The sequence below is a fragment of the Hyperolius riggenbachi genome, chromosome 10, assembly GCF_040937935.1.
Source record: "Hyperolius riggenbachi isolate aHypRig1 chromosome 10, aHypRig1.pri, whole genome shotgun sequence".
NCBI classification, from domain to species: Eukaryota; Metazoa; Chordata; class Amphibia; order Anura; family Hyperoliidae; genus Hyperolius; species Hyperolius riggenbachi.
In genome coordinates this window covers 265,399,160-265,415,457 of record NC_090655.1, presented here as the reverse complement: position 1 = coordinate 265,415,457, position 16,298 = coordinate 265,399,160, and the positions used below count along the sequence as shown (strand labels likewise).

Below are 16,298 nucleotides of genomic sequence, written 5' to 3'. Positions count from 1 at the left end.
AGCTCTGGCGCTTTGAGTCCGCAAGGAGAAAAGCGCGATATAAATGTTATTTGTCTTGTCTTCTGACGGCGCCGACGTTACTCACTGAGCGCCGCTATAGACTGAATCCCGTTATAGTCTATGGCGGCGCTGGCTGCGCCCAAATCTAGCAGCGCTGAAAAGCACTGCTCTGCTCTTTATTCCCCCGCTGAACTGGTGTTCTGACTGGCCCAGCTGTCACTTCTCCCTTACTTCCCTTGCCTGTCAGAGGTAGCTACAGGTGCCCCTTAGCATTAGGTATCCTCAATATTAAGTAACTAGAGGTGCCCCTGACTGAAGTGAGATCAGGTCAGTGGAATGGCAAGAGCCGGGTGAGCGACCTCTCATTTGCATTCTCATCAGGACTCTGCCCAGGGAAGGAGTGAGGGAGGCACTCGGAGAGGGGAGTAAACCGCCTTTCTATGATAAGGTGCCTGTAGGCACGTGCCTACAATGCCTTATGGTAAATCCGGCTCTGCCCATTTTTCATTTGCTTATCTAGAACTCCATTGATCAAAACCAACTCTGATGGAAGTCCTGTCTGTTGTAAAATCTGAACAATGTTTTGCCAGTGCCTCTACCTTTGCATTTGCAAACAAAATGTCTAATTTCCCAGAGGAAGGTGTGCTTTCACTTTAACTAAAGACACCCGTTCAGGGCTCCGCATGCCAGCTTGATATAATAGCATGAAGGTGGATCAGCGCAACACCAGGCCGCCTCCAATCAGAGGTGCGCTGAGCCCCCCAGAAACTACAAACGCACCTTGAACCCAAACAGAAGCTCTGCATAAACACCAAAAGCATGGCTGTTAAGTAGGAGCAGCTGACCAAAAACAAATTAAATTAGTACATAGCAAGGAAATGAGCAGCGCTACTTAAAAACAGGCAAGTGCCTACCTGCAAAAGAGTGCAAGCCCCACTTGTGGGATATAATACACACTGAGCATACACATGACCTGTCTACCACTGGAGGAGGATGTTAGTTTCCTGTAACAGCTTACATGCAACCTATTAAGTACTCGTCCGAGGTACTTAATAGGTTGCATGCAAGCTGTTACAGGAAACCAACATCCTCCAGTGGTAGACAGGTCATGTGTATGCTCGGTGTGTATTATATCCCACAAGTGGGGCTTGCACTCTTTTGCAGGTAGGCACTTGCCTGTTTTTAAGTAGCGCTGCTCATTTCCTTGCTATATAACTGCATGAAGATCTCTGAATGCCGAGTGGGTAGGTAGTCACCTGGCCAACCCACTGCATATACACTGTCACTCTGCAAATGGCAGTTTTCTTTGTGTAAAAAATAAAATAGAAAAACCAGAGAGCCCAATATGGTGTAGTATGTTAAAGACAATTGGTAAGTGGTTTAGTGAGAGAATTTATACTCACAAACATGGGTTACCATTCAGGCAACCACTCAATAGACAGGTGAGGAGATTAGACCTGTCCTCACTCAGGATTAAGAATTCGCTCTCCGTAGTAAATAAACAAGAAGGGGGGTAGCACTCCCCTCCACCAGGAGTGGACACAAAGTATTTGTATGTAGAACAGAGGCGCCAGCAGGATAAAAGTCAATAAAATTTTAAAAAATTGCTTGGAGGAAGTGGTGGGCTTGCCTCCCAAAAGCAGACACGAGATCCTGTCTTCATATAAATCAATACATTTATTATACGGTACCCCAGTGCTTTATTAATTGAGGCCATTGTATCACTCTAAATTTGCTATCCAATCCATGTCTCTTTTAGGGCTGGTTCAGACGGATGCTTGCGGAGCGTTTACTGCCAGCGTTCAGGGCTTGGCGTTAAATGCTCCCATTCAAGTGAATGGGAGCGTTTGTACCAAGCTTTCATGCGCGTTTACAAAAACGCGGCGTTCGGGTCCCGATTTTCCCTGGCATTCAAGGAGCCCCCGGAAGCTACATGTAGCTTCCAGGAGCAGTTAACCGCAACGGGTAATGTCCCCCTAGGGGAAGAAAAAACGCGACCGCATCCGAGCGCAATGCGAATGCTGCTGAAAGCCCAAACGCATTGCCGCCACGACGCCGACGAATGCGATGCCTCCAAACGTCCGTCTGAACCAGCCCTTATTCCTACAATGCCATAGCCTTTGTTGATCAGGAAGAACTCTAGTTCATCCATTTTATTTGCAAGGCTATACGCTTTGGTTACAATGCATTTTATGTTTTTTCCACCACACTTTCCAATTTTGGTTAATTAAATGGTTCATATTAAGGTTTAGCAACCTCCTTACTATATACAATGTCCCCACCCCCCTCTTCCTCTCCTATAATGCTAGATCCCCCATCATCTGATAATCACATAGAGACAATGTATTCAGTCAGTGTGTGTTTCCTACAGCTGTATCCAGTAACAGAAACCTACCAGAGAGATGTACAGGTCCTCTTTATTTCCGGAATTGTCCACAGGAAGTTCCCACCATCCCCCAACATTATCAGGTATGAGGGACTGAGGGTCTCTGGAGACATAAGACTTATATTGTTCTGTGTAGCCTCAGCTTATCATTTTATGCTCTTAGGGTGAAGATCTGATAGATGTAAAAGTTGAAATCAAAGAGGAAGAAGAAACCTATGTGAGGAGTGATCAGCAGTCTATGGAGGAGGGAGACATGAAGAGGCCAATTAAAGCGGAAGAAGAAGAAACATATGTGAGGAGTGATCACCAGTCTATGGAGGAGGGTGACATGATGGGGACAAGTAAAGAGGAAGAAGAAGAGAGGCATGTGAAGAGTGATCAGCTGTGTATGGAGGACGGTGACTTGATGGGGACAAATAAAGAGGAAGAAGAGGAGACATATGTGAGGAGTGATCAGCGGTCTATGCCGGAATGGGGTGTGATCTCAAAGATTAAAGAAGAAAAAGAAGATGACACTTATAATTTTAGTGACCAGAAATCTAAAGAGGATATAATGATGGTGACAATTAAAGAGGAAGATAGAGGAAGAAGTAAGCAAAACACTGACAGTAATTACTTTTATATTCATATGTTTACTGTTTAATGAAACACAGATTGGTCACAGTAGGGGTGACTTAGTGTTACTGGCCTGTAATAAGCTGATAATGGTCACTGCACATTACTGTACACAGATTGGTCACAGTAGGGGTGAGTTAGTGTTACTGGCCTGTAATAAGCTGATAATGGGCACTATACATTACTGTACACAGATTGGTCACAGTAGGGGTGACTTAGTGTTACTGGCCTGTAATATGTCAGAAATCGCGGAAGAGCTGCCGCCAGGAGTCAGCGGCAGGCGGCTCTTTCCGCGCACGATGTGGCAAAGCACAGGGAGGCAGCCACCTCCACTCAGTCTGAGGCGGCTGTCCCCGTGCAGGGCATGGCGGAGCGCGGAATAACCGCCGCGTCGGACACGGCGGTTGGCGCGCATGTCCCCGCTGTGGAGACACCGCAGAGCGGGGCTGCTGTGGCTGGGACTCATAGTCCCTTCAGGTTTAGAAGGACGCGCATGCGCGCGGAAAGGCAGGTCCTATATAGCAGCCAGAAGTGAGTCAGCTGACCAGGCTGGTCAGCTGACTCTGCCTCCACTCCTCATTGGTCCAGCACTTAGGGAGGTGCTGGGAAGATGTTTGTGTATATATACTGCTAGCTGGTCATTTCTCTGGTGTCTGGCGTGCGATCATATACGTGGGAGCACCCAGATCCGTAGTCAGATCCGCAAGTTTGCCGGGACCAGCTGGAGCTGTAATCCTACACTTAGCTAGTTTCTGTTGATAGCTTAAAGTACTAGTTTGTTTGTGATTATCTGTTATGACCTATTGCCTGCCTGACTATCCTCCTGAACTCTGATCTTGTACCTCGATATATCTGATACCCTGTTGCCGACCCCTGCCTGTACTTAGACTCCGCCTTTGCCTCCTGATCTTGTACCTCAATATATCTGATACCCTGTTGCCGACCCCTGCCTGTACTTAGACTCCGCCTCTGCCTCCTGATCTTGTACTTTATCTGTCCGTGTGTGTACGACCTGGCTTGTCCGACCTTGAGAACCGACCTTACTGTTAGAGGCGGTTCCCCGTTCTGTTAGTGACACTTCCTCCAGAGGGTTACTTTCAGACAATCCTTCCTACTGTCAGCCTGGCTCCTCCCATCTTGGAGAGTCCAGGTCTGCAGAGGGAATACGTGCAGTACTCCTAACTGCGCTGAGGCTTTGTCCTCAAAGAGTTACTGTTACACCTAATCACTACACTCTACCCAGGTGATCAGAGGTTAGCTAGTATATCGGATTATCGGTGATACTGCAGATCACTTATAATCTGGTATACATCTGTATTCCCAGTGATACTGCAGATCACCGGTAATCAGATCCTCTCTGTGCTTCACCGATCGTTACATAATAAGCTGATAATGGTCACTGTACATTACTGTACACAGATTGGTCACAGTAGGGGTGACAGAGTGTTACCGGCCTGTAATAAGCTGATAATGGTTACTGTACACAGATTGGTCACAGTAGGGGCTGACTTAGTGTTACTGGCCTGTAATAAGCTGATAATGGTCATTAAATATAATATAATCACAACTCGCGCTAATTCTTTATTCTATAGAATAAATTTTATTAAAATATAATGTATAAAATTCCAAAAATCCACAATCCACACTCATACACGCCACAACCACTCAATATTGCTATAGGGCCCTTTAAATCAGCAGCGCTCTAATTGCCAACTAACTATAATAAGTTCAATAGGAATCACTTATCAATGCACAGAAGGGATCCAATTTGTGCTTAAACTTGTGAATGGATAGTTCTTATGTTTATAGATAACACAATCCACATTTATTATGCAGAAGCGCTCATATCTGTGCACGAAGGGGATCCAATTTAAATTGTCCCGTTTTCATTGAGGAAAATCACAAACAGATTCTACTTATGTTGTCTCAGAGTGACAGGATTCAGGTCTCTTATATAGGAGCTCTGTTAGTAATCACTTAGTATCCAGTACAACGATTCCTTGTATGTTTAATTCTTATATGTCAGTCTCTCATAGCCAGCTGCACTCACCACGGATTCTTTTCTGAAAACCGCTCTGATGCGAGTGCTTATCCTCTACGATCTCCGCGCTGCCTTCCACTGTCGGCGGTGTTCAGGCGGGGCCGCTCTGGTTGTCCACAGAGTCCCCTCGCTGTACTACTTCCGCCCAGCTGGTACCGGTGTGCGCTAGATGGGTGACGTCACCACTGCAGGGTATTGGATCTTTGTTATTCAGAACGGCTGCTGCGCGCTGTAGGTCAGCCAGATCCTTGCCCTTAACTGATCGTAATGGTAAATCAAATTAACCTTAACGCGTTTCGACCGATTAACGTCGGTCCTCTTCAGAAGGATTTTGGTTATGAGAGTGTCCATCAGTCCAGTGTGATATAAACTGCTTGTGGGTAATCTCCGCCTCTATGCAAATTTCCCCAAAGGCTTTTTATTAAAGTGATATAGTGTCCATTTTGCTGTTGATTAGATTGTGTTTTACCTATGCATAGTTCTCATTTCACTGCTGATCTGGTTATATTTTACCTATGCAAATCACCACACCACACTCACCTACAGTAACCATCAATACAAATTGTATAAAGATGATTCAAACAAATGCATAAAAAAAATGTAAAAAATGATTCAGACAAATGCAAATGCATGCGGAGATCCTTGTGGGCAATCTCCGCTCTATGCAAATTTCCTCAAAAGCTTTTCATTAAAGTGATAATGGTCACTGTACATTGCTGTAAACAGATTGGTCACAGTATGGGTGACTTAGTGTTACTGGCCTGTAATAAGCTGATAATGGTCACTGTACATTACTGTACACAGAGTGGTCACAGTAGGGGTGACTTAGTGTTACCGGCCTGTAATAAGCTGAGAATGGTCACTGTACATTACTGTACACAGATTGGTTACAGTAGAGGTGACTCAGTGTTACCGGCCTGTAATAAGCTGATAATGGTCACTGTACATTACTGTACACAGATTGGTCACAGTAGGGGTGACTCAGTGTTACCGTCCTGTAATAAGCTGATAATGGTCACTGTACATTACTGTACACAGATTGGTCACAGTAGGGGTGACTTAGAGTTACCGGCCTGTAATAAGCTGATAATGGTCACTGTACATTACTGTACACAGATTGGTCACAGTAGATGTGACTTAGTGTTACCGGCCTGTAATAAGCTGATAATGGTCACTGTACATTATTGTACACAGAGTGGTCACAGTAGGGGTGACTTAGTGTTACCGGCCTGTAATAAGTTGATAATGGTCACTGTACATTACTGTACACAGATTGGTCACAGTAGGGGTGACTCAGTGTTACCGGCCTGTAATAAGCTGATAATGGTCACTGTACATTACTGTACACAGATTGGTCACAGTAGGGGTGACTCAGTGTTACCGGCCTGTAATAAGCTGATAGTGGTCACTGTATATTACTGTACACAGATTGTTCACAGTAGGGGTGGCTTAGTGTTATTGGCCTGTAATAAGCTGATAATGGTCACTGTACATTACTGTACACAGATTGTTCACAGTAGGGGTGGCTTAGTGTTATTGGCCTGTAATAAGCTGATAATGGTCACTGTACATTACTGTACACAGATTGGTCACCATAGGGGTGACTTAGTGTTACCGGCCTGTAATAAGATGATAATGGTCACTGTATATTACTGTACACAGATTGGTCACAGTAGGGGTGACTTAGTGTTATTGGCCTGTAATAAGCTGATAATGGTCACTGTATATTACTGTACACAGATTGGTCACCGTAGGGGTGACTTAGTGCTACCAGCCTGTAATAAGCTGATAATGGTCACTGTACATTACTGCACACAGATTGGTCCCAGTAGGGGTGACTTAGTGTTACCGGCCTGTAATAAGATGATAATGGTCACTGTATATTACTGTACACAGATTGGTCACAGTAGCGATGAGTTAGTGTTACTGGCCTGTAATAAGCTGATATGTAGAACAATTGAATTGCGCTGCAGCTAAAAAGCCGCACCACGACTGAAGAAAAGAACCCTTGCATGGTTTTTGCGCACTTCCGGGGGGTGGCAGGGTAACGCGCTGCAGGATCTGCATTACTTCTGCGGTTCCCGGAGCACTTCCCCTGCGTAGCGTAGCACCGCAGCAGTCTCTCATGACTCATTGACTTATACAGACACTGCGAGGAGCTGCAGCTGGGGAGAGTACCGCCATGTGACGCTGTCAGTGTAATAGGGACTCGGTGGTTTTGGGTCTCCATGACATGAGTGGATAATTCCTCCACCTCGCAGCTCCTATAAGTTAGTGCTGTGTAACGTCACAATATCTAGAGAGAGAGATAAAGGTACATTACAAGGGGTATATAAGTGACAGAAGGATACAATAGTAATAAGAATGTGTAAGTGACACCACATTGCTCTACAAACATAACACAGATTTCTTTCTATAAGTACATATATTTCTGTTGTCACAGGAGTAACACATTGCTTCCATTGTCTCATCAAGCTCTACAATGACTGCTTTCCATGTATGTGATGAGGATAAGGACCAGAGGTGCCAAAAAGAGTAAAAACACAACGAAGGTTAAAAAATGGGGGGAGACATGCTCACCACCCATAAAAACCAAGAACCAATATAAGACTTAATGTTCAGTCAGAAACACAACAATTTATTGGTACTCCCAGGTGCTACGCGTTTCACGGGATTACCCCGCTTCCTCAGGCAATCAAACAGGAGCACAAGCTACAAAAAATGCAAGACAATAAAGTACATAAATAAGGGACCCCAAGTACTTGTGATAATTTAAACAGAAATCAGCGCTTCACAGGATAAAGTGCAAAAAAACAGTGCAAGCATATACCTTGTGTACATCTCAGATTCAATTCAATCACTGCAGTTCATTTTAGTATTTACATAAGCGAATATTTTAAGGATACATGCTATAAAAAACAATAAAAACATGTAACCTGTATATCATATGTAACACTACATACATATCCAATATTGTGGTAAATTATAATGATTATCATAACCCCGTATCTAGTGGTTTACAATGGCTATCACTTTGTTATGGTAGTGTATTAAAAGATAAACAAGTTTATGATAACCTAACCAGGGGTGAACTAGCCGGAGGATGAGTTATACAGTTCAGTACTCAAGTACTTAAATATATTACGATCAGCCATGGTAAGTGCAGGGTAGTGTAGTAAAGGGACTTACCAAATGGGGGTCTGGTACGAGCTCAGCGCCTCAGTGGAGAACGAGGCGTACTGAGCTCTACAAATAGACTGGGTGAGCGGAGAACGCCGTCTCCGCGTGGTACTACGTCACTTCCGATGTGCTGGGCGGAAGTGACGTGCGGCGCGCATGCGCCGAAGGATGTCGGCGCCATTTTGGTCATGGGGAACTACTGGCATTAATAAATCCTTGCCAGTAGTTCCCCATGACCAAAATGGCGCCGACATCCTTCGGCGCCTGCGCGCCGCACGTCACTTCCGCCCAGCACATCGGAAGTGACGTAGTACCACGCGGAGACGGCGTTCTCCGCTCACCCAGTCTATTTGTAGAGCTCAGTACGCCTCGTTCTCCACTGAGGCGCTGAGCTCGTACCAGACCCCCATTTGGTAAGTCCCTTTACTACACTACCCTGCACTTACCATGGCTGATCGTAATATATTTAAGTACTTGAGTACTGAACTGTATAACTCATCCTCCGGCTAGTTCACCCCTGGTTAGGTTATCATAAACTTGTTTATCTTTTAATACACTACCATAACAAAGTGATAGCCATTGTAAACCACTAGATACGGAGTTATGATAATCATTATAATTTACCACAATATTGGATATGTATGTAGTGTTACATATGATATACAGGTTACACGTTTTTATTGCTTTTTATAGCATGTATCCTTAAAATATTCGCTTATGTAAATACTAAAATGAACTGCAGTGATTGAATTGAATCTGAGATGTACACAAGGTATATGCTTGCACTGTTTTTTGCACTTTATCCTGTGAAGCGCTGATTTCTGTTTAAATTATCACAAGTACTTGGGGTCCCTTATTTATGTACTTTATTGTCTTGCATTTTTTGTAGCTTGTGCTCCTGTTTGATTGCCTGAGGAAGCGGGGTAATCCCGTGAAACGCGTAGCACCTGGGAGTACCAATAAATTGTTGTGTTTCTGACTGAACATTAAGTCTTATATTGGTTCTTGGTTTTTATGGGTGGTGAGCATGTCTCCCCCCCATTTTTTAACCTTCGTTGTGTTTTTACTCTTTTTGGCGCCTCTGGTCCTTATCCTCATCACAAAGCGATCCACCTATGGTGGCAAGGATTCTTCCTAATTTCCTTCTACAGAGAGCGACATCTTATACCTGAGTGGGGTCAGGTTACAATTCTCCCCACCGGCACATGGAGTGGTTGCCTAGGGGCAACCCATGTTTGTGAGTATAACTCTTTTAATCAATTTTGTCATTACTATCCAAAAATACCGCACCATTTGGGCTCTCGGTCTTTTGTTTTCTGTTTCTGAAGTGCTTTCCATGTATGGCTAATGTTTTAGCTGCAGGGATAGTCAGTGAGATGCTAATAACTCTAAAATGGTGCAAATTGTATGCTAATGATATGAATGCAAAATTATGCAGCTGCTGCATCCGATCCATTTCCAATCTGCATAAACTTTGCATCAACCTGTAATTATCAGCAGCTCCCTGACCATCGCTAATGATAATTGTTCTTACCCTCAGAATTCTCTAACAGGAAGTGATGTTTCTCTATTTGCAGGGCAGAGTCCCGGCATCAGGAACCTCTCAGAGACTCGTCTCTCTGTATCCACAGACTGTACAATGGTGGATGATGTCACTGGACAAGAGTCTCCTGCAGATATCCTGGTGACCCCAAATATTCCCCCATATTTCCCTCACCTGTCTAACCCCGAGGGACCTCATACCCAGCACAGCTCTCCCACTGCTGGAGGGTCTTATTCCTGTTCCACATGTGGGAAATGTTTTGTTCAGAAATCGCATCTTGTCATACATGAGAGATCTCATACTGGTGAGAAGCCATATTCATGTGCTGAGTGTGGGAAATGTTTTGTACAGAAATCAAGCCTTCAGAGTCATGAGAGAACTCACACTGGTGCAAAGCCCTATTCATGTAGTGAGTGTGGGAAATGTTTTGGAGTTAAAGGAAGACTTGTTAGACATGAGAGAACCCACAGTGGTGAGAAGCCATATTTGTGTCTTGAATGTGGGAAATGTTTTGGAAACAAAGGATACCTTGTCAAACATCAAAGATCTCACACTGGTGAGAAGCCCTATTCATGTGCTGAGTGTAGGAAATGTTTTGGGCAGAAATCATATCTTATTGAGCATGAGAGAACTCACACTGGTGAGAAGCCTTATTCATGTGCTGAGTGTGGGAAATGTTTTGCACAGAAATCAAATCTTTTCAACCATGAGAGATCTCACACTGGTGATAAGCCTTACTCGTGTGCTGAGTGTGGGATTTTTTTTGCACAGAAAGCACTTCTTGTCATACATGAGAGAACTCACACTGGTGAGAAGCCCTATTCATGTGCTGAGTGTGGGAAATGTTTTACACAGAAAGCATCTCTTGTCAAGCATGAGAGATCTCACACTGGTGATAAGCCTTACTCGTGTGCTGAGTGTGGGAAATGTTTTGTTCAGAAATCAAGTCTTATCATACACGAGAGATCCCACACTGGTGAGATGCCATATTGTTGTGCTGAGTGTGGGAAATGTTTTGGACAGAAATCAAGTCTTGTCAAGCATGAAAGATCTCACACTGGAGAGAAGCCATATTCATGTAATGAGTGTGGGAAAGGTTTTGGACATAAAGTAAACCTTGAAAGACATGAGAGATCTCACACTGGTGAAAAGCCATATTCTTGTGCTGAGTGTGGGAAATGTTTTGGACAGCAATCAAGTCTTGTCAAGCACGAGATCTCTCACACTGGGGAGAAGTCCTATTCATGTGCTGAGTGTGGGAAATGTTTTGGACATAAAGTAAACCTTGAAAGACATGAGAGATCTCACACTGGGGAGAAGTCCTATTCTTGTGCTGAGTGTGGGAAATGTTTTACACAGAAATCACATCTTATCAGACATGAGAGGACTCACACCGGTGGTAAGTGAGGGCCAGTGAAACATAGCTCCACCCTCAGTAAACCTGAACTGGCCACAGCACACTGCTCTCCATCTCCCCAGCATATAGCTGGAAGTAGGGAGGATGGAGAGAGGAGTCCAGCAGCCAATAACAGGCTTGTTCAGTTCCGCTTATCCCTCTCTCATCGCTGGTGAGAAGCTCTATTACTGCACTGAGTGTGGGAAATGTTTTGGACATAAGTGTTTTTTTTCTAATATTTTTTGTATTTGCTAGATGCACATGGCAGCATATTTACACAGAATTCTCCTTCATGCTGCTCAGTGTATTGGTTTGTAAAGCATTAAAGTCCCTGAACTGAGGTGACATGATATAAATATGGGTACATATAGTATTAAAGTGGACCTGAACTCAGAACTTCCTCTCTGTGGAGGAGTTGAAAAAGTTGCGGCCCAAAATGGGCACAATTCTTATTTATCCTAATATAGATAGCCATTACTGGGGGGGGGGGAGGGGGTCTTAGGGTTAGGCACCACCAGGGGAATCTTAGGGTTAGGCACCACCAAGAGGTCTTAGGGTTTGGCACCACCAGGGGGAGTCTTAGGGTTAGGCACCACCAGGGGGAGTCTTAGGGTTAGGCACCACCAGGGGGAGTCTTAGGGTTTGGCACCACCAGGAGGTCTTAGGGTTAGGCACCACCAGGGGGAGTCTTAGGGTTAGGCACCACCAGGAGGTCTTAGGGTTAGGCACCACCAGGAGGTCTTAGGGTTAGGCACCACCAGGGGGAGTCTTAGTGTTAGGCACCACCAGGGGAATCTTAGGGTTAGGCACCACAAGGAGGTCATAGGGTTAGGCACCACCAGGGGGAGTCTTAGGGTTAGGCACCACCAGGGGAATCTTAGGGTTAGGCACCACCAGGAGGTCTTAGGGTTAGGCACCACCAGGAGGTCTTAGGGTTAGGCACCACCAGGAGGTCTTAGGGTTAGGCACCACCAGGGGGAGTCTTAGGGTTAGGCACCACCAGGGGAATCTTAGGGTTAGGCACCACCAGGAGGTCATAGGGTTAGGCACCACCAGGAGGTCTTAGGGTTACCGCACCACCAGGAGGTCTTAGGGTTAGGCACCACCAGGAGGTCTTAGGGTAAGGCACCACCAGGAGGTCTTAGGGTTAGGCACCACCAGGAGGTCTTAGGGTTAGGCACCACCAGGGGAATCTTAGGGTTAGGCACCACCAGGAGGTCTTAGGGTTAGTCACTACCAAGGGAGGGTTCTGTGTGAGAGTAGGGAGTGCTTAGGTTATAGTTATGTTCAACATTGACAGTAAATTTACTGATACTTTAATACCGCAATTAAATTGTTATTTACTGGTTTTGTTATAGTTTTTGTTATTGAACATTGTGCTTAAATTGTTATTTACCGATATTGCAGTATTTAACGGCTTTTTCAAATGTATGCTTCTCTCTGCTCTAAAAGCCAAGCGACAGCATAATAACCTTTAAAGAAAAACATTTCTTTGTTACAGCTGATACAAATACTGAAATAAATCTGCAGTGTGTCTACTTCCAGCTTTCATGGAAGCAAACATAGGGTTACCATCCTGTGTTTACAAATTAGCTGCTCTGCTGAGGCAGCCAGCTGACAAAGCTGAGAGATCAAATTACAGTTGTGCTTCGTCACAAATGAGAGGAAATCACACAGGCTAAGCGCTCTAAATACATGCAGGATGCATTTCTCTATGTTCTCCTTCTGTCCTGTGCAAGAGTTCAGGTCCACGTTGAATAATGGGAAACCGTCGGCTGTACACTAGATTATCTGAACTTTGCCACTTGAAAGAGAGGCACAAAATATAAGATAAAGGGGTTGATCAATAATTGAACGTTTCAGTTGAATGCCATCTGGCCCAGGTGCCTAATCAGTTTTGATTTTATTCAGGCTTGGTTCCCACTTGTGCCGGGCCAGCAGGAGTGGACAGTGCATCATCTGCTCCGATGGTCCACAGTGTGTGGTTTGAGCGGGGCAGATGCGCTACCCACAGGCTATATGAGGGAACATATCCGCCTGGCCCTGGGATTATCGCAGACTGTGCAGCGAAACAGGTGTGCACAGCTCCTATGTATAACATAACAGCCATTCACTCTCCACACGGCAATGAGCGGAGACCAAACAAAAAAAAAGTCAGTTTTCCGCTTTCCGAAGAGAGCCTAAGTCTTGCCTCGGCTCCTTCGTGCTTTAAGGGGAACTGAAGCAAGAAGGATATGGAGGCTGCCATCTTTATTTCCTTTTAAGCAATAAAAAAATTAAACAACTGGTATTGTTTAAAAGGAAATAAATATGGCAGCCTCCATATTCTGCTCACTTCAGTTGCCCTTTAAGTATTTATGATTAACTCTATTGACCTTAGCCCATTTAACCACTTGAGGACCCACCCTTTACCCCCCCTTAAGGACCAGCGTTATTTTTTGTGATCTGTGCTGGGTGGGCTCTGCAGCCCCCAGCACAGATCATGTTTCATGCAGAGCGATCAGATCGCCCCCCCTTTTTTCCCCCCCATGGGGATGATGTGCAGGGGGGGTCTGATCGCTCCGGTGGGCAGGCATGTTGCGGGGGGGGGGGGGGGGGCACCTCAAAGCCCCCCTCCGCGGCAAAATTCCCCCCTTCCTCTCCTACCTGCTCATCCCCGGTGATCGGGGCTGCAGAGGACGCTATCTGTCCTGTGCAGCCAGTGACAGGCTGTCACATGGCGGCGATCCCCGGCCGCTGATTGGCCGGGGATCGCCGATCTGCCTTACGGCGTTGCTGCGCAGCAGCGCCGTACAATGTTAACAAAGGAGACAAATGTCTCCTACGTTTACATTTAGTCTATTCACGGAGACCCGCTCCGTGATTTAACAGGAAACGGCCGCTCGCGCGAGCGGCCTTTCCTGATTAATTAATATTCAAAAAAGGCTGCGCTGTCACCACTCAATATTACAAATCAATGTCCACCATACAAGGAAGTCCTTATAACACAACCGTGGGATCGCTGTCACACTTTTCCAGCTAGAATGATATGTAAATACTGCTGGACTGCGCTCTCCACCTCCTAAAAAACGACACAAAACAGCTTCACATAGCGTAACTCTGCATGGTCCAATTTATACACACTGCACCCGTGTCTTAGTGAAAAAAGTGCTCCACACGTGCTCACACGCTCTTTTCAAGATTACGCTCACCAACTCGTAGCCACCTCAGACAACAGGTGGGTCTAACACTCAAAGTAATATCCTCAGGCACTTGGTACTGTTCTTCACCTCTTTCTTTAATTTTAAAATTTTCTTCCACATAAAAGATATATAAAAACACAATAGCGTAATATTGCTAGACACTTGAAAGCCTCCCGCGCACTAAATGCGCACTCACGTGAAATCCACTTGTATCATAGCGTATCATAGATGGTGCAACAGCGAGGTCTGCCCAGCGTGTGGTGGATGAGCGGCGTCCCGTCTCCCCAATCCTTTCCGCGGCGTTCCTCCCGCTTCAGCGTACGTTTCCTAGCTGCTCAGCTGTTCCGGTAGCTACCTTGTGACTCTCAGCAGACGCGCTGGACGTGGCTCCGCCCTACGCGTTTCGACCAATCGGTCTCATCAGGGGCTGACGTCACCAGCGCGTCAGGCCTCTTTTATGCTGCGACTCGCTATTCTCGCCCTTTCATTGGACAAGATTTCAAACTACCCGACGAGCTTCTCCATCATGGAGTTTCATATATACATCATATATGCATCTTTCCCTCATTTGAAAAGATGCATATTTTCTGGGCAGGCATCGCTATTTTACATTAAAACTGACAACATTAAAACAATTTATCCAAATCTAGTTACATACAGCTTATTGTGCCCCTACAACCCTTCCTACTGCCATCTAGTGGTTAAATACAAGTTGACTACTATTTCTACTATTCACATTATTTATTACCATCATATAATCCCAATATGGTGACCTTCATCCCATATTTCTATTATGATACCCCTGTGAATGATTTCTACCCCTATTGTGGTGATTATTTCAAGTATATTGCACTGTTTTTATATTGTACTCTTTAAACATCATTGTTAATATAGCAATTTAAACCAAACTCTATGTTGAGCCCATATGGGTGCATAGCTTTTAAATTATAAATCCATTTCCCTTCTGCCTTTGAGATTTCTCTAACCATGCTGGATCCTCTCCATTGTTTCACGTATTTTTCTACCCCCATAAATTTCAGCAAAGCTGGATTGGACCCATGTGCTAGCCTAAAATGGTTTGACACACTATGCGTTTGGAGTCCCTTAGATATATTATAAATGTGTTGCCCAATCCGCTTGTGTAGAGCTCTTGTAGTTCTACCTACATACTCCATGCCACAAGGGCACCACAGTACATAAACTACTCCTACACTGTTACATGTTATGCATTGTTTTACTTTCCAAATGTTGCCTGTGTTTCTAGATGTTAGTTCCTGGCCTCTAACGGGCCTTGCTTCTCTACATCCCCTGCAACCCCTACAGGGAAAAAACCCAGTCGAATCCTCATGAGGATTCGACGGAATTGCACACAAGTAGATGAGTTTAGGAAACAAAGCAACGTATTGATACAGAGATTTTGTGAAAAGGGTTACAATAAACAAGAATTGGAATTAGAGGTGAATAAGGTGGCAACAATGAATAGAGATGACCTTTTAGTGGATAAGAGGGGCCCCCCAACAAGGAAAGGGGAATTTGACATCCTACTGGATTTTAACAATCAGTATCGAGATGTGGAGAATATAATGAAAAAACACTGGAACATATTACAATTAGATAATATTTTAAAGAAAGCTATCCCCAGCAGACCAAGGTTCATATATAGGAGAACACCTAATTTAAAGTCCAGACTGGTTACCAGTTATATAGAACCCCCCATTATATCCATGGGGAACTTACTGGGACAAACTGGGTTTTTTCCCTGTAGGGGTTGCAGGGGATGTAGAGAAGCAAGGCCCATTAGAGGCCAGGAACTAACATCTAGAAACACAGGCAACATTTGGAAAGTAAAACAATGCATAACATGTAACAGTGTAGGAGTAGTTTATGTACTGTGGTGCCCTTGTGGCATGGAGTATGTAGGTAGAACTACAAGAGCTCTACACAAGCGGATTGGG

The 16,298-nt window shown here is 44.8% G+C and overlaps 2 protein-coding genes across 2 annotated transcripts in view; one reads left to right on the top strand and one right to left on the bottom strand.

The window, feature by feature from the left end:
* LOC137535396 (zinc finger protein 585A-like) overlaps window positions 1–11,633 on the top strand; it is a 67,628-nt gene extending 55,995 nt beyond the window's left edge. The window contains exon 5 of the mRNA XM_068257235.1: window positions 9,992–11,633. Coding sequence (XP_068113336.1) covers window positions 9,992–11,172 — 1,181 coding nt within the window. The 3' untranslated portion in view covers window positions 11,173–11,633. The remainder of the gene's footprint in view (window positions 1–9,991) is intronic.
* Window positions 1–16,298, bottom strand: part of LOC137535386 (zinc finger protein 585A-like) — a 764,031-nt gene that overhangs the window by 163,759 nt on the left and 583,974 nt on the right. The gene's annotated exons all lie outside the window — the stretch shown is intronic.